Source organism: Triticum urartu, chromosome 3, assembly GCF_003073215.2.
Source record: "Triticum urartu cultivar G1812 chromosome 3, Tu2.1, whole genome shotgun sequence".
Lineage (NCBI taxonomy): Eukaryota > Viridiplantae > Streptophyta > Magnoliopsida > Poales > Poaceae > Triticum > Triticum urartu.
Genome location: NC_053024.1, coordinates 710,987,053 through 711,007,729, shown reverse-complemented (window position 1 = coordinate 711,007,729; position 20,677 = coordinate 710,987,053). Strand labels below are relative to the sequence as shown.

The window sequence follows — 20,677 nt, the reverse complement described above, 5'->3', positions numbered from 1 at the left end:
CAAATCCCTGGAATCAAAATCCTGAGGGTTAGCCAAACTCACATTGTAACAGAAGAAGAGAAAATTACGCCGCCGCCGGTGCCGCCTGCCGCTGCCGTAGCTGTGCGGACATTTGGATGATCGGATCAATCCAGAAGACAGGAACGGATCCATGCTGCCGGCTGCCACAAATCGTCAATTCGTCAGGACTAGGGAACATATCAATTCCAATCTTTAAATCTGTAGAAAGATTAGCTACAGCCTACCGACTAGAGTACTACAGTAGAAGATTAGAAGTACTAGCTAGCTAGATTTTGCCTCTTGGCTCGATGGTTGCCGCCGCTGCACAAGTTCTCAATCTGTGAATCGATCGATCGCCACCGGCCGCTGCACAAGTCGATGAATCGGGGGTCGGGATAGATTAGGAGACGAGGAGACGTGGTTGTTTTAGTCAGATCGATTGTTCTGTTAGCTACAGAGCACCAGATGGATAGTTCATTGTGTTCAATGGGCTGCTGGAAGCGGACCAAAGGAGGCCTGGTGCGCCTGGAATAATGGGCCCTGTAGCACAATATTCGGCCCACCCTGATGCCCCGAGCTAAATACCTGATATTTAGTACGTAAAATGAAATTGTTGGCCCATTGGGCTCCGCCCCTGCATGTCGCCCCGCCAACTGAATAAATAAAAGAGTCAAAAAACAAGTAAATAAACTGAGGCGCACGGGGCGAAGAGCGAGAACCAATCACGACCCGCAAACCCGAAAGGAAAATCCCAACAAAGCAAAAAGCCCTCGACACAGACCAACCCGGCGCGCTAACTGAAGGACAGTCGCCAATCAAAAAAAACTGAAGGACAGTCGAGCCACAGTGATCCGTGCAGATCGGACGGATAGAAAAACGGCCTAACGCCAAATAAAAAACAGACGTGTGAAAACTAGAAAAAGTGACCGCGTGAGCAGCAGTCATCCAAGTGAAACGCGTCCCCTTGACCTTGAGTCCTTCACCTAGCTTCCGGGGAGTTTCTGCCAAGAGCGACCCACCCCCGCGACCACGACCGCAAAGTGGTTTCAACGGCTTGGCCCCAGCATGGAGACTCTAAAAAAAGGAGCGCAGTATATATAAATCAAAGGCAACCGCGCCATCATTCCGAGTCTCGCCCTTGGGGCTTGGGTGCAGGTCGGCCAAACACTCCTAGCTATAGGTAGGCTGCTGCCATGTCGATGTGGACCGAGCTCGGCGATGTGGCGACGGTGGCACAGCTTGTCGGCGCAGACGTCGTCGGGCTCATCTCAAGGATCACGCAGGCTGCGGAGACGGCGCGGCAGAACAGGAGGGAGTGCCGGCAGCTCGCGCGTCGGGTGCTCATAATCTCGCGGCTGCTGCCGCTCGTGGAGGACCCGGAGGCGGCGCGGCCGATGGCCGGGCTGGGTGACACGCTGCAGGAAGCCCACGAGCTCCTCATGTCCTGCCAGAGGAGGAGCGCGGCGTACCATTTTTTCATGGCTGGCAGGAAGGCCGTGAGGTTCAGGGAGATGCAGAACAAGATCGACTTCTACCTTCTGCTCTTCCCCGTAACCAGCCACATCGGCATTGCACGCCGTCTCGACCGGATCTACAAGCTCCTTGACACCGCGGGAGCCGGAGCTGAACCGTCTACGCTTTCAGAGTCGTCCCAGCTGCAGGTATGTACATCTTGAGTACGAATTGGTATCGAAAATACTTCACACACGACAATTGCTCTCACGATTCTAGGACGATGGCTTATCCAACAGTGCTGTGCACTTTTGCCTTTCCAATGGACGGTGGGATATGCTGTGTCGTCTTGAAATCATCCCGGGGGTGTAGCCTATGTTCCATGAATGCTAAGAGCATGTCTAGAAGAACCCTCAAACCCTCACTAGCGTTTTAAGGGTCCAAAAATGATCCTTTTGTGCACTTTTACGGGTTGAAAAACAGGGGCAAAGATTAGAATCCTCAAACCCAACCCTTATAACGAAATATTCCCCATGAACAACATTGTCGTTGCGGGCATACCGTCGAGCACCTCGTGCATGACGGGCGGCTCGGGGGCGAAGGGCGGAGGGCGGGGCGGGCGCGGGCGGACGGCAGTGGCCAGGGGGTGGGAGGTGGAGGCGGAGGGTGCGGGGGCGGGAGGCGGATGGCGCGGGAGCGGGCACGGGCACGGGCCGGAGGGCGGTGGCGGCGGGTCGAGGCGGAGGGCGCGGAGGCGGAGGGGCGCGGGAGGAGGAGAGGCCGGGGGGCGGGAGGCGGAGGCGGTGGGCAGGCGGGGCGGGCGGCGGGACGGATGGCGACGGCCGGGGACGGGGCGAGCGGGAGGTCGACGGGGCGGCCGGCGGCGGACGCGGGAGTGGGCGCGGGAGTTGGGAGGATTTTTCCCTCCCGCGCGAGGATAACCGCCAAATGAAGGTTGGGGTAGGTTTTGCTCCCCAATCTTTACTTTTCAGAGTTGGGAGAGGGTTTGAGGGTCGGACCCTTCAAAAAATTTGAGGGTTTGAGAGTTAAGGGTTCTAGTCTACGCAATTTTTTGCTCGGAAACCGTAAAAAGGCAGTTATTTATAAGGGTTTGGGGGTTTGAGGGCTCTGGTAGAGATGCTCTAACGGCTCATTTCTGGTCTCTTTTTCAGGAGTCTACAGTGGTGGCTCAGGAACCGTACGAAACTCATGAATTCACGTTTGCAGAGATCGTGGCTGCCACCGATTACTTCGGCCCTCACACAGTGATCAAGCCGGCCCGGTCTGGACAACTAACTGTGTACAAAGGTACGCTTCACGATGGGCGACAAGTGGCCGTCAAGCGCATCATGGACCGGCAGTCAAACTTGTTACAGGAGAACTTGTGCACGGAGCTGGACATCCTACCACGGCTCCAACACAAACACATCGTCCGCCTCCTCGGATCATGCATGACTGCAAGCAAGGACAAGCGACAGAAAAGAAGGCGTCTGCTATCCTGGTGGAGAAAGGAGCCGAAAGAGCCGGAGTGGCTGACCGTCTACGAGTACATGGAGAACAGCACGCTCTTCCACCACCTACACCCTGATGAGGGCTCCTCCGAGCTGTCACCCGTGACGGTGTCCTGGAAGACGCGCATCGATGTGCTCCTCGGCGTGTCGCGCGCCATCGAGCACATGCATTGCCATGCCAACCCGCCGATCATCCACAAGGACATCAAGCCGCAAAACATCCTCTTCGACGCCAACTGGGTACCGCATGTGTCGGGCTTTGGCTTGTCCTTGGTCTGTGACAAGGCGATGAGTGAGGAGTTCGGGATGGGCAGAGTCATTACTGGCACAAGGGGGTACATCGACCCAGAGTATGGCCACGTGAAGCCGGCGAGCGACGTGTATGCGCTGGGCATCATGATGCTCGAGGTTCTGACAGGTAAAAAAGTGATTGAGGACGACAAGGGGGATATTCTACACTTGCCATCGTTCGCAGTCCCCATCATTGAGGCCGGCAATACTAGGATGTTGATGGACACGAGACCTGTGCCGGAGCCAACGCCGGGGCAGTTCCAGGCGCTGGAGGATGTCGCCCAGACTGCACGATGCTGCCTTCAGGAGGAAGGGAAAGACCGGCCGGCCATATCGGAGATCGTGGCCATCCTCGAGACGGCGCTAGAATTGTTCTGCAGGGACGAGCCAAGCTCAGGGCACGAGTCACCAGAACATGACAGCAACGTGCAATGGGCAGTCTTCCCGTCCCAGCCGGAGCCGGTAAACTACAAACTGATCAAACTCTGTTACATTAATGAATTCAATCGTGTTCATATATTGATGAAGATAGTACTTATTTTGTGGTCTCTTGCTTGATTAGGAGGAGTGTTCGGAGATCACGTTGGCGGAGGATCCTCCAGCCGGTAGCGGCGACGAGAAATGCAAGTCTGATCCGGGCGGCAGCTGCTCCAGCTCTACCGACGGCACGCAGCACCATAAGATTACTAACTCTATCTAGTCTCTGTGTAGTCCACACCCTCTGTTCCCAAATATAAGTCTTTTAGAGATTCCACTATATAGATCCTTTTAAAGTGTATATATGATTGCTCATTTTGCTCCGTATGAAGTCTACAACAAAATCTCTAAAAGGATTTGTATTTATGAACGGAGGAAGTAATTAGTAATTGACCCTTAGTTATGTTTAGTTATGTTCTCGTCTGGCCACCAAGAACTTTGCCCCCAGTCGTCAAAGACGTCTCTTGGGGGGGGGGGGGGGGGGGGGGGGGGGACACGCATGGGTTGATGGGGAACTTTGATGATCTCGTCTTAATCAAAACTGTGAAACTGTGGAAGATTTTTAGTTTGCTAACCACATGTGCTGACGTTGGTATTAGAAATGTTATTAATTAGTAAGGGTGTTAAATGTGCTTAGTGCTAAATATGTTTAATGGTAAACACGAAGCCATGTAGAGATAGATGTGGTTGAACGGGTGAGATTTGTTAGATCTCTACAACTCACCTTTTTTATATGGTGTCGATATAGTAGATAAACATAAGCTACTATTGAGTGAGTTGCTTTGTCTGTGATGTACCACATTGTCGAGAAAGATGGTAATTTTCTCGATTGAAACCAGGGGCAGCTATTGATGTGGACCGAACCTCGTGGTGAGATCCAATCCGTTGTTGCGGCCCGACCTTTCACGACACTCCACCATCAGCAGTAGCAACCTCTCGCCCGCGCACGCGATGTACACGAAGTAGAGGGTTTGAACCTTGCGGCCTAGCACGAGAAAACCAATCTTGACAATGGTACTCACGCGCAAAACAATTTCCATGAAGAGAAATCGCAACACAGAGGTTTTCTAAAGGTCCCTCCAAAACTTGATACGGATGTCTACCCTGAAAAACACATCGTGTCTATTTCATAAAAAATAACCTGCCCCTTTTACATTGATCGTACTATGACTATATATACTAGTATACCTGCGAACTCAAACTTGCCTAAGAAGTTGACCGAACAAACTTTCTTCCTACCTCTAACTCTCGATCAAAATAACCAAGGAAAGTAAAACTGATCACGTGCTTTATTTTAGCAGGTAATCATTACAAAATAAATACCTAAAATAACTAAACACAATTTATTTGGTGGCCCTAACCTATATCTCTCAAGGAAAGCAACTGCCACCATTTAAATCTGTTGACGTACGCTTGTTGCTCCGGCGGTCTTGACTGCGAGAAATAGTAGTAGGTTAGGATTCTTTGATTAATCCCAATAAAAAATTTCTCTTGTGCATCTATAGCTGGACCATGTTTTGTACGTGACAACCAGAAGAAACAACCAAATTCCTGCACACCTTGATCAAACATACATGCAGCTTCTTGCGTACAAATACTGACCAAAAGTTTGTCCACTCCATTATCTTCACTCAACTGACAATAATTAGGAGCGTAAGTATGCCGCCTTATTAATTTCCCGACATCACTAGCATCACCCATGTGTGTATCAGCTATTCACGTACGCATGTAGGCACCATTCATTCATTTTGTGACCAGATCGATCATCAAAAGCTGTAGGTCCGAAATTTACTTGTCGCAGAAATAGATAAAAATGAATGTATTTAAAACTAAAATACATAGATAAATCTATTTCTCCGACAAGTATTTCCGGACGGAGGGAGTACTAATCGGATCACTCTACTTTATTCTTAGATTTTTCTGATACGAAGTTCATTGTTACGCACGTAGTACTATACTCCCGCGCTCCTTATTATTACATCCATCGCCTGCCTGAAATCCCCACTTCTTACATGGGTTTAGTAGCACTGCGAGGAGATGGATGCGATGAAGCTTTAGCTTGACAACAAGCTGGTCTGGTAGGCCTCCCACCCTCGGGCGCGGCACTCTCTCGCGGCGCCGGCAGGATCGCTCGCCTCTATGATCCCGCGCCCGACCACGATCACGTCGCCGCCTCGCTCGTTTACGACCTGCAAACAAAATAAGGAGTAATGAGCAGCAGGTTGCAGTGAGTCCAGGTGAGAGATCAGTGTCTGTCAGCAGATAAGCAGCAGGGACTTTGCGGTGAAAAAACACAGCCAACCCCCCCTGAGAAATTACTGCTAGAGTGTGTGAAGAAAACAGAGTGCTGGTCACACAAAACTGAAATGGCAAAGGTCAGACTCACCGAATGAGGGGTGTCATACTGCTGACCAGGAGAATCTCCTCCGGCAACAACATCAACCACGGGATCGACAACTTGGACGAACGCCGGACTCGGCGCCGGAGCTGGCCAGGATGCAGGGTTTACCGACAAGAATCCGATAACGAAATCAGAATGTTGCTCGGCAAACTTCACGGCTGTTGCGGTGTAATCTCCATGAGCAAGGTTGCCAGGTGAGCTCATCTCAGCAACCAAGAGTAACCCTTTTCCCTTTGGCAAACCCTTGAAGACAATTATGCGTCAGATTTACTGTCTATGAGCAGTTGAGCACTAGTGCACTACTACAACATATCAGCCATTATCAGCTGTAACATTGACACTTTGGCTTCTCAGCTCAGGATTAACTAGTTATAAATTAAGTAATTAGCACAGTATACCTTCAGCTTCAAGCCATCTACAATTCCAGGTCCAGGAACTACATGCACAGTGACAATATCGGCCCAGTCTGATATGCGGAATGTTCCTCTGAATCAACGTAAGAACACTTGTTATATTATGTTGGTAAATATAAAGTAAACAAACTCAATAGGTGGTTTACAATACTCTGCTCTCACCCTTCATATTGCATAGTTACCGTGTTCCCAATGTCAGTGAATTTGCGGTCTTCGAAGATCAAAAAGTTGTGCTCTTCTGCAATCTTCAGGAAACATCAAATAAAAAACAATCTACGTAAGAACCAAGCAGCCAAAGCCACATTTCTACAGTAGAAAACAAACAGACCTATAGCGAGCATAATGCATTGCCTTGGTATAAAGGTCTATTTTGGACTGTCCAAATGCGAAGAAGGGATTATTATGGGTGTACAGAACTGATGGAAGAAACACACTTTCAGACTGAACAAATGCAGAAGTGAAACATTGCTTGGTAGAACTGTACGAACAAAGGCACTCTGTACTGAACCTACACCTGCTTTATTTTTCTACACCTGATAGGCATGAGCCAACACATGATTTATTTTCTCCTTTCAGAATGATCCAATATCTGATTACTGAAAAAACTGTGGGATGACGTGGCATACTAGTCTACTGAACAATGCTACGTGTATGGGCCTTACGGAATTAAGCTTGCAGGGTGACGTGGGAGAAAGCAAACAGCAAATACCGCATTTCGCCAGTAGAAAAAAGATCGCAAACAGAGTACATTTCCTTGGTATACAAGGCTATTTTGCCCAAATGCGAAGAAGGCATTACTGTGGGTGCACGGAACTGATGGGGAAAAGCACACTTCCGCATTTTAACAAGTGCAGAAGTGAAACATGCTTCCTGACAGAACAGTATGAAGAGAGATACCCTGTACTGAACTTACACCTGGTTTATTTTTCTACAGCTGCTAGGCATGAAGCATGATTCTACACTTGATTTCTTTTCTTTTTTCAAAATGATGTAAGATTTGATTACTTGCAAACAAACTCCAACTCAGTGCTGGACTGGTATGGCACTACTAGTCTACGACCAGACATAAAATGCGAGAAAAATCATCAATAATAAGGATGGTTGAAAGAAAATAAAGGTTGCATACCGAACGGAGCTTGGCGCCAAAATCTGGTGTAAAATCAGACAAGACATCCACATGGGTTTTCAGAATGCAAATCTCCGGACCAACCTACAATTGGAAAACAAAATTACTAATACATGTTATGATTGGGGGCCTAGTAACGGAAATTAATCAAACGGGCTTCGGAAGAATAGTGAAAATGTCAAAGGTAATCCAGCTTAGTGAAGAACTGTATGAGACTATGAGATATTGAGATGACACTATTTAGCACCTCTACTGAACACACCTGATTTTTTTTTTGTTCTATTCATAATTAGTGCAACATTAGATTCTTCAAAAGTATTTGAAACATTAGATGCGACATATATACAATGGAGTAAGTACGCAATTGAAAGGAAGGAATAAATCTGATTCTGGAATTCTGGATGTATTCAGACAACCCCCAAATCAGTGTTTTTACTTCTTGTACATAGTTACATACAGGTACAGAGGTACTGAATACTGAATTACTGATGCTAATGTGCAATAAATTTCATCTTGACACATAACACAATGCTTGATTACCAAAGATGAGGAATTACTGATGTGTTGTGTGACAACAGATGACAAGTTTATTAATACAGGTCAAGGAGTATGATTTATATACCTTGTTGGCTAGCTCAAGGAGTTCCTTTGCTGTTGTAACATCGGCAGCGACGCAGAGGTTGCTCTGCTTGGCCTCCATCACCTCAAGCAGCTTCCTCCCCACCGGGTTCTTGGCCAGACTCGCCCTCTCGGCGAGCGCCGTCCTGGCCGACACCGCCTTGGGCTCCGCCGGCACCAAGACCTTCCTGTTGGCGTCGAGGAAGCGCTTCACCTCGGCGGCCTTCTCGTGGGTGACCTTGCCGTGGCTGACGAGCACGGCGAGCACCTCGGTGAGCGTCATGAGGGAGTGCAGCGTGACCCCGTTCGCCGCCAGGTTCTCCCTCCCGCCCTGCTCGCGGTCGACGACGACGACGGCGTCGGCGACCACGAGCCCCTCGGCGCGGAGCGGCGTGACGATCTCGAGCACGGAGGCGCCGCTGGTGACGAGGTCCTCGACGATGAGCACGGTGTCCCCGGCGCGGAAGGAGCCCTGGGTGCGCATGGCGGGAGGGGCCCCCGCGCCGGTCTCGTGGTAGCGGCGGAGGATCATGGGGATGCCGCGGGCGACGGAGAGCACGGAGGCGAAGGGGAGCGCGGTGTAGGGGACGCCGCAGAGGAGGCCGTAGGGGCGCGTGGAGGGGAGGGAGCCGAGGAGGGCGGCGACGTGGGAGAGGAGGCGCGGGTGGGAGACGAGCACGCGCAGGTCGAGGTAGATCGGGGAGGTGATGCCGGACTTGAGCACGAAGGCGCCGAACTTGTACGCCTCCACCGCGTGGAGCTCCAGGATGAGGGCCTCCATGGCGGCGGCGTCCATGGCCGCCGGCGACGACCGGCGAGGCAGGGAGTGTGGTGTGGTGGTGTGGGAGGAGGGAGGAGGAGCAAAGCTCTGGCAATGTGCAGTGTGCTAGTACTGTGGGTAGTGTTGACTAAAGCGTGACTTTTCCATATGAGGAGGAGGCGTGCTGGAGAAGGCGCCGCCGTCACGTCAGCGTCACCGGGAGCGACGACCCACATCGAAGAAGGTTCTGCCGTTCGCGACGGGCGGGTTCATCGGCTCACAAAGCGGCTTTGTCCGCGATGGTGCTTCTTCGGACCAGGGTATGAAGGTTTGTTCTCTCTTATCTCCGGCGGCGCTGCCGCGGTGGTGGAGATCGGCGGCAGTTGGCAATCTGCACAAGCACCTCCAAGACCGTGATTGTAATTTATCTCATCTCGGGGTGTTTTGTGCAAATGCACTTGTACTTCTGTCCTCTCTTTGTCTCGTCAGGGACTGCGTGTGTTGTAACTTTGACAAATATTAAAACACGTGGTTACATTTCAAAGAAAAGAATTATCTACGCCAATGACTATGCTCATGTTGTGTCCTTTACTAGGGTAGTCCGTTAAGTGCCATCACACGACCGCATGCCCACCCAGATGACATCAAACTGGACCAACCGAGAAACATATATCCTCACATCGATGCCAAATTTATCATTTTGTATCACGAGTAAAATTTTGAATTTTGATATGAAATTTCATGAAAATATAGACCGATGTTGTTTCAATGTGTTAGATCTTTTTTCAAAAAATAAATATTTTGAAATGTATTACAACAGATATGAGGAGGATATCTTGTGCACTAACACTTGTGATGCTGCCAATGCACCAAACTCCCGTTAAACATTTTCAAATGTTCAAAAAATTCTGAAATAATTAGCACATTCACACAAGATCAATATATGTTATCATAAAATTTCAAATCAAAACTCAACCCTGAATAGTACACTAGATATCCTCCCCTCGTGTGTGGGAATGTATGGGGTGCACCCATCTTTGTGGAAAACAAATCTGTAAAAAGATTGTAATATTTGGCACACGTGTGACATATAGCTGAAACTACCACACTTTCTTCCTTCATCTAATTACATGCATGATTGCATTGGGATGAAAGGAAATGCTTTGTATCAGTAGCCTGATTCCATGCCTTGTGTCAGACCTCTCTCCCTTCGTTGGATTTTGGAAAAGATCCAACGCCTTGCAAGCTGGCTATATAATCCTATCACCTCCACATTATCATGACCACGACTAGCTAGGGTAACCACCACAGCCGCCATCCAGAAATATCATGCCCATCACCGCTGCCGCCGCCGATGGGGATCAAGGACGAGGAACATCTCATTGGCGAGTACGTCAACGGGGAGCAGCTCCTTGTCAATTGGGAGAGCCGGCTAATTTTCCATGATGACGTGGCTGTGATCTGCCGAGACGGTGATTCTCAACGGCGCCGTGATCTTGATCCACCAAGATCGACAAGAACGGAAGTGTGCATGGGCCGATGATCATGAGCGAGAGTTTGATGGTCGATCGCTTGGCACGGCCATGGAGATCGATCATCTCAGCATATCGATCTACCACACGGTGTCACTCTCCATAGTGCCGGCAACGACAACCACCTACTTTGGAGTCGTTGCAATTGTCGTCCTCATTCCAATCCCTCTACACCACCGGCTGTTTTCTGAGCCACCACCATATTTCTGATGCTTCCTGCCATAGACACCACCGGTTCCTCGATGTATCATGCCATGCGCCTGAGAGTGTGGATGTCGTTTTCATTGTCACAATTAAATGCAACACCTGCTTCGGCATCATATGCTGCATGTTTTCAACTTACATATAATATGTCACCATGTATCTACGTGATTGATTCGTTCTTTTACAATCACGGTTCAATGCACCAGTAGTACTTTTGTTCAAGCTTCAACAATTATCAAACTACGTTTTCATTGGCTCACAAACGCATAAAATGCATCAATAGCACATTTGACATGTTTCGACCATCATGAAATCGTGCTTTGAAATATAACCACAAACACTTAATAGCAAAAACTATGAAGCTTGGTTTGTAGTGCCGGAAGCATGTTTATCTTACCATGGAAACAAATATGGAGCACGGATTGTAATGCCGGAAGCATGTTTATCTTACGATGGAAACAAATATGGAATGAAAGGAAGCACATGATTCTAGGGACCCAGAGTAGAAAATCATAAGAAACATGACTATGGCCCTGTTTGGATACTCTAACACAGTTAGAGTTAGAGTTATTTTCTAACCCACTCTAACCCAAATAAGCACCTCTCCACCGGGATAGTTGGATTAGATGAAACTAACCCACTCTAACCCTCCCTGTTTGGATACTTTTGGGTTATTTGAGCCCCCAACTAACCTAAACTAGCTCTAACCCCATGATCCAAACAGGGCCTATGATGATTAGAGAAAGTTGTGAATATACTGGAAACAAAATTAAATTCGCACTGCTTTAGATAGAAGCACAATTCAGTTGCGTTGGAAGCAGCACAGACAAATACCACAAACAAAATAAAATGGAAATCATTGTTCTAAAATAATTAATTAATTTCCTTAAAATCTACAATCATAATTAGTATCAATAAATCAGCAATTGTGTGAGTGATTACTGGAAGCAATCAATGGGTCAAACCCCACATACATGGTTTGTTTCAAATTTGGAACTCTTCCACGTTTTGTGGGTTGCATGCAACCATGCATCATCCACCACTCATTTAGCTTGCATCCAACGGCTTCCCACTAGTCTGATAGATAGGAGTCATCAGTAGTCTGATGCCTAGGGATGAGTTATCCTCCTTCACATGCATTTTTTCTCTAATTACATGTATGCACTAAAGGACAAAAAAGTTGATGTCATCATAGATTCTCCTTATTTTGAAAATTCAAAATGTTATGTACCTCAAACCGTCGATCCGGTGCCAAAAACATTTTCACATAAAAGATTCGTTGCGGTGAGATCTTCGAAACTAGATCTCATGTTGTTATGTTCCGACGTCTTTTTTTGGTCGAAAGTTACCACGCCCCGGTTACATAAGTTACCACGTATGTGATATGCAATTTACCATGCTATTTTTCACATAAGTTATTGGGGGCATAAATAAGGCTCTCTCTCACCTTCTTCACATGCACATGCATGTATGTACCAGAGAACAAAAAAATTGATGTCATCTTAAGTTCTTCTTATTCTGAAAATTCAAAATATTCCGTGACTCAAACTATCAATCCGATGCAAAAATCATTTTCACATAAAATATTCATCACGACGAAATCTCCGAAACTAGATCTCATGTTATGTTTCCTTGACTTTTTTGGGGTAAAAAATTACCACCTCTGGGCTACATGAGTTACTACATTTGTGGTATGCTAGTTACCATGCTATTTTCCACATAAGTTGTCGGGGTTATATTTTTCAACAAATTTTCCTCTTGGACGAAAATTTACATAAGTTATCGGGTATACGGTTTGTATATTACCGTGCTATTTTGACATAAGTTACCGGGGTTATGTTTTTCAACAACTTTTTTCTTGGTCAAAATCATTGCAGTGTTTGTATGAAAGTTATCGGGTATGCGGTTTGTATATTACCGTGCTATTTTCAAATAAGTTACCGAGGTATGTTTTCAACATTTTTTTCCTATGGTCGAAGTTATCGCGGTTTGTGTACGTAAGTTATTGGGTATGCGGCTTGTATATTATCATGTTGTTTTCACATAAGTTACTGGGCTTATGTCTTTTTTCCTTTGGTCAATATTATTACGGTGTTTGCATGTAAGTTATCAGATCAGTGGGGTGTATATTACCATACTATTTACACATAAGTTATTGATGGATATGTTTTTTAATTTCCTCAAGACAAAAGTTACCATGTTGTTTCTGTGCAAGTTATCGGTTATGCGGTACTTATATTACCATGTTATTTACACATAAATTACCCGGTGTATGTTTGAGAAACTTTGTTTCTAGGTCAAAAAGTTGTCATGGTGTTTGTTGATAAGTTATTAGGTATGTGGTGCTTAAAATATCATGTTATTTAAGAAAAAGTTACGGGGGTATGTTTCAATAACTTTTTTTCCCACAACTCAAAAAAGTTACCGTAGTGTTTTGGACGTAAGTTATCAGGTGAGTGGTGCGTATATTATCATGCTATTTACACAGAAATTGTCGAGGGTAAGTTTCAACAAAAAAAATAGCTCGGGTCAAAATTACGATGATGTTTTCAGGTAAGTTATCAGGTCTGCGATGCATATATTATCATGCTATTTACACAAAAGTTACCGGGGTATTTTTTCAAGAAATTTCTTTCCCATGGTTAAAGTTACCATTTTATTTTTACCTAATTTATTAGGTCTACGGTCTATCTATTGCCATGCATTTTACACAAAAAATATAGGGGGGATTTTTTCAACAATTTTCTTCCCATGGTCAAATTTACAAGATCTAGTCACAAAATGTGTACGTACCAAAGCGTTGATTCATCAGATCGAATCTTTGCTCTGCAGATACACTTGAGAATATATTCAACAACACTTATTTCTCCCGTTCCTTCATGTACAGTGAGTAGTTCTTGCGAGTTGGAGGACTCGTCGGGGAACCCAAGCTCGAGTAGCACATCACCGGCCGCAGAGAAGAAGAAGACGCGGCCAAAGGGGTCCTCCACGGCGAGTACCTGGTGAGCCCATCACCGTCCTCGTAGGGCAGCAAGGCCTGGGCCGCCGCGTGCGCGCCGTCCTCGAGCGCACCACCGTCGCGAAGAGGAACTGCTTGGACACAGTGGCCGGTGTTTGGTCATGACACGCCTTGCAGGGGCGGCCGCCAACTGGCCCCCGTCCGACACCGACTCCGCCATGGCGTCACAGACCCCGCCTGCTGCTCCTGCTTTTGCGGCTACGATGGCGGGGAGAGCCTCGGCCCCATGGATCTGACGAGCATAGCATGTACTCTTTTTTTTAGCCGAATAACCTCCAGCTCTTGCACGGGAGTTGCGAGCGAGTCCCGTGGAACCGGTTCGCTGAACTCACTAGGCGGTGGCATTCTGCGTAAATATGTCGCAACTCTATCTTCCACGTTTTGAGCAATCAGGTGGCGACGTTTTGAGCAATCAGATGGCGAGATCGTGACCGCACGATCTAAAAATGAACGGCATCAAAACAGTTTGGTCATTTTGCAGAAAAAACCCACGTGTGCCAGATACATATTTCGTAAAATAAAAAATCGGCCCAAATAGGGCAAATGCATCAAGCGAGAATGGACCAGGCAAACACACTGAACGCGCCTGCGACGACACGTAGCGCTAGCCCCGTTGTTACAAGACACCAATCTTGAAGTACACATTACGGTTAGGAAATTAGATGAGACTTAGAAAATCTGTAAAGAAAAGAGCAGAAAGAAAACTTCCACGAAAAACTCAACCCTAGCCGCCTCTCACCCAATTAAATCGATCGATCGATCTTGGCCTGCTCGTCTCATGGGGCTGCGCTACTTGGTCACAAGGATGCGGAGCCCAGCCGCTGCTGCTCTCCGGCTGCCATCGGTGTACTGCGGGTCGACGGCCGCACGCCCTCGGCCCTTCTCTGCAAGTACCAGTCAGGTGTGTCCAATTATTGATATCCACCAAACACGTAATTTGTAGGAAGGAATGTTACCACCAAGAACGTAAACAAACCAAACATGCTCGTGAGAAAATTCAGCAGCACCTCCTTTGTATGGTCGGACATCCACGACAGGCAAATGAATAAACAGAGCATATATTCATAATATCACAAGCAGAAGCATCCAACAAGCTCCTACAACCCATGTAGAGCAAAGTGGTGAAGCCACCAACCGTTACGCTACACATAGCAAAGAAAACATACGTTCCAACACACCATGGTGCAAGGTGGGGACTAGTCAACTCCAACCCACCTTGACAGGTAAACATAGTGATCAAGGAAACAAACCAAGGCAAAGTTTATACACCACAAGTAGATCCTAGCTACCAAGAATCATGAACTAAGTATGAGAGTTATCATGACCAGCTAGGTGGATGGAAGGGGTGTGAAATGTGTGAGTGAACACCCATGGGAGCTACGCCCTTCCTAATACTTGCAAAGCCTCACGGTGATGTACCTGAAACAAAGTCCACGAGGGGTGAGTCCAAAGACTCGGCGAGTAGACAACAAAGCATGTAATAAAATGGCAAGTAATACCCTGAATATGAACCATGCTTGATCAAGTAAATACTATACTCGAATCTTCCATGCTTGGAATGGCATGAGAAAATATGAAGAAATGATGCAGCCAAATAAGACCGAGGACTAGGCTCTGAGCTTTTGCCGGCAAGCTGAGGAGGGGCGACGTCTCACCTCACTCCTTTTCAACCCTCACCAAGTGAGAGGACCATAACATGAGGACGGACCCGAAGGACCATACACTCGCGAAGCGAGGATCACTCCTTGAACTTGGAAGATTCACTCATGATGGATTTGTTATCAAGAACCAAGAAAAAACAATCCCTATCACATACCAGTTGTATGGTGTATTGAAATGTACACTAGGGAGTTGTATGTTCACCATTGCATGAATGTAAAGGAATAACGTGAACATGAACATAATATTAAGGGAGCAATCTAGGTCTTGTTGCCCGGTGTACTCGCCTCAACCGTTGCGAGGGAGGTGGTGCGAGGCTATATCCGGTGGATTGGTGCTGTAACCTGCTGTAGAGACATACATACAAGTTTTAAAGATTGCATCAAAGCAAGCTATGTAAAGCACACACAAAAACGCGCCTAATCGCATTCCTGGGAAGCAACCCTTTGCTGTCCCTTCACGAAAAAAATCATAGCTCAAGCTAGGAAGCTCTAAAACATGCAAACGAGGTGGCTATGGATTCACGGGGAACTCATCTACAAATAACTCGAACTATTCAACCTCATATTATGAGGTTATGGGGGTCAAAACCAGCAAAAACATCTCTGCTGTTTTCAGATTCAGGAATAATGAGTAGCCGCCTTTGAAAATCCATAGCAAGACCAATACTCATGGGGAGTAAGTAAATGAAATTGATATATGAACTAAAAGGTATCAGGTAGCTATACAATTGTATAGCATCAATTTATCAGCCCTCGAAGATCCTGAAAAGCTATGGGCAAAAACCATAGAGATGCTGTTTTGCAGAAACAGAGCAGCAACTTGTTTTTATCGCCCCGGCTAAACGGCTGAACCAAATTGAGTGAATGACCACTCAAAACGATCGTGGGAACAATACCTACAAAACATTCCACATGACCCCCACCTAATTGTGCCATATAGGAACTCGAAATTGCTGGTTTCCAGATCTGAATGCCCAGAAACAGCAGCAAGAACAACTTTTCCCCCCAATTCCTTCACATAGGTTTCTAGTCCTAACCCTATACTCTAAGAATCATCACTAATAGAGGGTGAGAGATCATAAATGATGGGGAACCTCACCTCTATGGTCAAATCACAAAGATTTGGTGAAGGGAAAAGTTGGGGAAGCTTTCTTGTTCTCCCTCTTCTTGTCTCCTTTCCTTCTTCCTCAAAGCCCTAAATCAAAGGGCAGCAAGGAGGCACCTGGGGAGGAGTGGGGAAGGAAGGGAGGGTGGAGTAGGCTGGCTGGAGAAGAGAGAAAGGGATTCTTCCCTTCGGCTTGGGGAAGAGAAGAAAGATGTGGAACACGCCTCCTATGGACAAGGAGAGCTCACATTGTGAGGGAGAGATAAGAGATAAGGTTCAGTTTTTTTTTCTATTTCCTGAATTAGAGAATATTTTGAAATTCCGTAATAATATAAGCCATGGGATTGAAATAAATCATAGGAGACGAACCCGGAGTCCGACTCGAGGAAATAGGTAGTGCATTTCGACTATCTCGGCGAGCCCGACGCAACTAAAGAGTCGGATTTATGAATTGATGGACCAGGTAAACATGGATAAAGAGAGTCCGAAAGCACAATTTATGGAAAAATCGATTATTGGAAACCGGGGGTGTTACAGTCTCGCCACCTTAACTAGAACTTGCCCACGAGTTCTTCTCTCCTTAAACTACCGGAAAAGCTTTATACATGGCATAGGACATAACGGGAAAGAATTTTAGTGGTTAGAACATACCATCATAGAACAATTCTGGGTACTTTTCACGCATTTGGGACTCTAGTTCCCAGGTCGCTTCTCGTTATGTTTGGTTTGTCCAACGAATCTTCACATACTTGAGCTTTCGGTGCCTCAAGGCACGCTCAGACTCGTCAAGAATCTTCAATGGACGGGACTCGAAGTGTAAGATCTTGCGCAATGGTGACCGGTTCGGTATACTAGTAGAAAAAAGGGCAACGGTCCAGGCCGGGTCAGTCCATTAGTCCCGGTTCAGTCCAGAACTGGGACCAATGGAGGCATTGGACCCGGTTCGTGAGCCCAGGGGCCGGCCGAGCCACGTTGGCCATTGGTCCCGGTTCATCTGGACCTTTTGGTCCCGGTTGGTGGGACGAACCGGGACCAGTGGACCTAGCGCCTGGCCCACCACCATTGGTCCCGGTTGGTGACTTGAACCGGGACCAAAGGCTCCCCTTTGGTGACTTGAACCGGGACCAAAGGCTCACCAACCGGGACCAATGAGGTGCCTATATATACCCCCTCGCGTAAGAGCAGAGCACACTGCTCTATTTTTTTCTGGCCAAGGGGGAGAGGGCTTGGTGGTGCTCTAGCTCACCTCCTATGCACACAAGGTGTTCGATGGAATGCCCGAGCCACACTACTTAAGCTTTCTCCTCTCCAAGCTCGACCTCCAAGCTCCATTTTCCACAATATTTGTCTAGGTTTAGCGGTCCGTCACGCCCCGTCCCCGTCTTCACCGCTGTCGATCACCCGCGCCGAGCTCATCGCCGGCACCACCGTGGTGAGCCTCTTGTTCTTATCTTCTTTCTGAAAGGAAAAATATTCTTACTTGTATGTTTACATAGATACTTGTATTATTTTCTTACTTTTATTATTGCATCTTATATAGTGCGATGGTTTTGGTATCCGCCCCCGTCGACCCTCGTCCTGTCTATGATTCGGATGTGGTATATATATTATCTTTATAATTATTGGTTCATTTATTGTTTATGAAAATTATGCCAACCAACGTGACATAGATTTTATTTATGTAGGATGTATGTGAATCAGAAATTCCAACCGACCCTATTGTCGAGAGGTTAAATTTAGTTGAAGAAGAAAACAATTTTTTGAAGGAAAAAATAAAAAAAATTGAGGAGTAGAAGATGATGTTGGAGTTGCATGTTGCGGATGTCGTCGATGCTCACAAGATCAAGATGGATGCAATGCGCTTGAAGATTATAAAGATTAGAAAATATGTCATTCATACCGAGGCTTGGTATCATTATACCGTTGGATCAATTGTTACCTTGGTTGCGATTATGATCGCATTTGTTTTCGCATTGAAATATTTTACATAGTTTCAATGTATGGTTTAATTAATTAGATGCTCTGGAGAGCTATATGTTGTTAGATGAGAACTATGTATGTACTTTGGTTTTAATGTGATGATAAACTTCTATTAATTTGGACACTTAATTATATATAATGCACGCAGATGAACCGGCAATGGATGTACGGTGACAGACACACCTCCGAGCACATTAAGGGCGTGCATGAGTTTCTCGATGCGGCTGAGGCAAACAAGCAGAATGGTTTTATGTGTTGTCCATGCACTGAATGTGGGAATACGAGGTCTTACTCTAACCGGAAAATCCTTCACTCCCACCTGCTTTACAAAGGTTTCATGCCACACTATAATGTTTGGACGAGGCACGGAGAAATAGGGGTTATGATGGAAGTGGCGAAGAAGAAGAGTGCGATGACAACTATGTGCCCCCTGAATACGGTGATGCTGCAACGGGGGGAGCTGGTGAAGATCAAGAGAAACCAGACGATGTGCCCAATGATGCTGCAACGGGTGAAGCTGCTAAAGATCAAGAGGAACCAGACGATGTGCCCGATGATGATGATCTCCGCCGGGTCATTGTCGATGCAAGGACGCAATGCGAAAGTCAAAAGGAGAAGGTGAAGTTCGATCGCATGTTAGAGGATCACAAAAAAGGGTTGTACCCCAATTGTGAAGATGGCAACACAAAGCTCGGTACCGTACTGGAATTGCTGCAGTGGAAGGCAGAGAATGCTGTGGCTGACAAAGGATTTGAGAAGCTACTGAAAATATTGAAGAAGAAGCTTCCAAAGGATAACGAATTGCCCGACAGTACATACGCAGCAAAGAAGGTCGTATGCCCTCTAGGATTGGAGGTGGAGAAGATACATGCATGACCTAATGACTGCATCCTCTACCACGATGCATACAAGGATCTGAACGCATGCCCAGTATGCGGTGCATTGCGGTATAAGATCAGACGAGATGACCCTCGTGATGTTGACGGCGAGCCCCCCAGGAAGAGGGTTCCTGCGAAGGTGATGTGGTATGCTCCTATAATACCACGGTTAAAACGTCTGTTCAGAAACGAAGAGCATGCCAAGTTGATGCGATGGCACAGTGAGGACCGGAAGAAAGACGGGAAGTTGAGAGCACCCGCTGACGGGTCGCAGTGGAGAAAAATCGAGAGAAAGTACTGGGATGAGTTTGCAAAGGACCCAAGGAATGTATGGTTTGCTTTAAGCGCGGATGGCATTAATCCTTTCGGGGAGCAGAGCAGCAATCACAACACCTGGCCCGTGACTCTATGTATGTATAACCTTCCTCCTTGGATGTGCATGAAGCGAAAGTTCATTATGATGCCAGTTCTCATCCAAGGCCCTAAGCAACCCGGCAACGACATTGATGTGTACCTAAGGTCATTAGTTGAAGAACTTTTACAGCTGTGGAATGGAAACGGTGTACGTACATGGGATGAGCACAGACAGAAGGAATTTAACCTAAAGGCGTTGCTGTTCGTGACCATCAACGATTGGCCCGCTCTCAGTAACCTTTCAGGACAGACAAACAAAGGATACCACGCATGCATGCACTGTTTAGATGACACTGAAAGTATATACCTGGACAAATGCAGGAAGACTGTGTACCTGGGCCATCGTCGATTTCTTCCGACCAACCATCAATGTCGAAAGATAGGCAAGCATTTCAAAGGCGAGGCAGATCACCGGAAGAAGCCCGCCATGCGTACCGGTGATCATGTACTTGCTATGGTCAATGATTTACACGTAATCTTTGGAAAGGGTCCCGGCGGACTAGCTGTTCCGAATGACGCTGAGGGACACGCACCCATGTGGAAGAAGAAATCTATATTTTGGGACCTACCCTACTGGAAAGACCTAGAGGTCCGCTCTTCAATCGACGTGATGCACATGACGAAGAACCTTTGCGTGAACCTACTAGGCTTCTTGGTCGTGTATGGGAAGATAAAAGATACACCTGAGGCACGGGAGGACCTGCAACGTTTGCACGAAAAAATGCCTCCGAAGCAGTATAAAGGTCCTGCCAGCTGCGCTCTTACGAAAGAAGAGAAAGAAATCTTCTTTGAATGCCTGCTCAGTATGAAGGTCACGACTGGCTTCTCGTCGAAT

The 20,677-nt window shown here is 46.9% G+C and overlaps 2 protein-coding genes and 1 long non-coding RNA gene across 3 annotated transcripts; 1 reads left to right on the top strand and 2 right to left on the bottom strand.

Moving 5' to 3' along the window:
- Positions 1-1,156: 1,156 nt before the first annotated feature.
- Positions 1,157-4,108, top strand: LOC125549333 (putative serine/threonine-protein kinase-like protein CCR3). Its single transcript, XM_048712769.1, has 3 exons — positions 1,157-1,661; positions 2,625-3,716; positions 3,817-4,108. Exons 1-3 carry the CDS (start codon positions 1,194-1,196, stop codon positions 3,952-3,954), a joined length of 1,698 nt encoding a protein of 565 aa, XP_048568726.1. The 5' UTR covers positions 1,157-1,193; the 3' UTR covers positions 3,955-4,108.
- A 1,427-nt stretch (positions 4,109-5,535) lies between these two features.
- Positions 5,536-9,199, bottom strand: LOC125546113 (uridine 5'-monophosphate synthase-like). The gene is made up of 6 exons (XM_048710255.1): positions 8,294-9,199; positions 7,672-7,755; positions 6,708-6,790; positions 6,531-6,618; positions 6,118-6,375; positions 5,536-5,920 (listed from the first exon to the last, which is right to left on the bottom strand). The coding sequence occupies exons 1-6, from the start codon at positions 9,083-9,085 to the stop codon at positions 5,786-5,788; spliced, it is 1,440 nt and encodes a 479-aa protein (XP_048566212.1). The 5' UTR covers positions 9,086-9,199; the 3' UTR covers positions 5,536-5,785.
- Positions 9,200-14,846: 5,647 nt separating this feature from the next.
- LOC125546111 lies at positions 14,847-16,871 on the bottom strand. Its single transcript, XR_007300440.1, has 2 exons — positions 16,565-16,871; positions 14,847-15,223 (listed from the first exon to the last, which is right to left on the bottom strand). It is a non-coding gene; the product is annotated as an uncharacterized LOC125546111 (long non-coding RNA).
- Between the last annotated feature and the right edge of the window lie 3,806 nt (positions 16,872-20,677).

Excerpts from the sequence above, each read along its gene's own strand:
- LOC125549333 (XM_048712769.1), top strand. The coding sequence starts at position 1,194 with ATGTCGATGTGGACCGAGCTCGGCGATGTGGCGACGGTGGCACAGCTT. Across the intron at positions 1,662-2,624 it reads CAGAGTCGTCCCAGCTGCAG|GAGTCTACAGTGGTGGCTCA; the intron begins GTATGTACATCT and ends TCTCTTTTTCAG. Across the intron at positions 3,717-3,816 it reads TCCCGTCCCAGCCGGAGCCG|GAGGAGTGTTCGGAGATCAC; the intron begins GTAAACTACAAA and ends TTGCTTGATTAG.
- LOC125546113 (XM_048710255.1), bottom strand. The coding sequence starts at position 9,085 with ATGGACGCCGCCGCCATGGAGGCCCTCATCCTGGAGCTCCACGCGGTG. Across the intron at positions 6,791-7,671 it reads TTGGCGCCAAGCTCCGTTCG|ATTGCAGAAGAGCACAACTT; the intron begins GTATGCAACCTT and ends TGTTTCCTGAAG. Across the intron at positions 6,376-6,530 it reads TAGATGGCTTGAAGCTGAAG|GGTTTGCCAAAGGGAAAAGG; the intron begins GTATACTGTGCT and ends ATTGTCTTCAAG.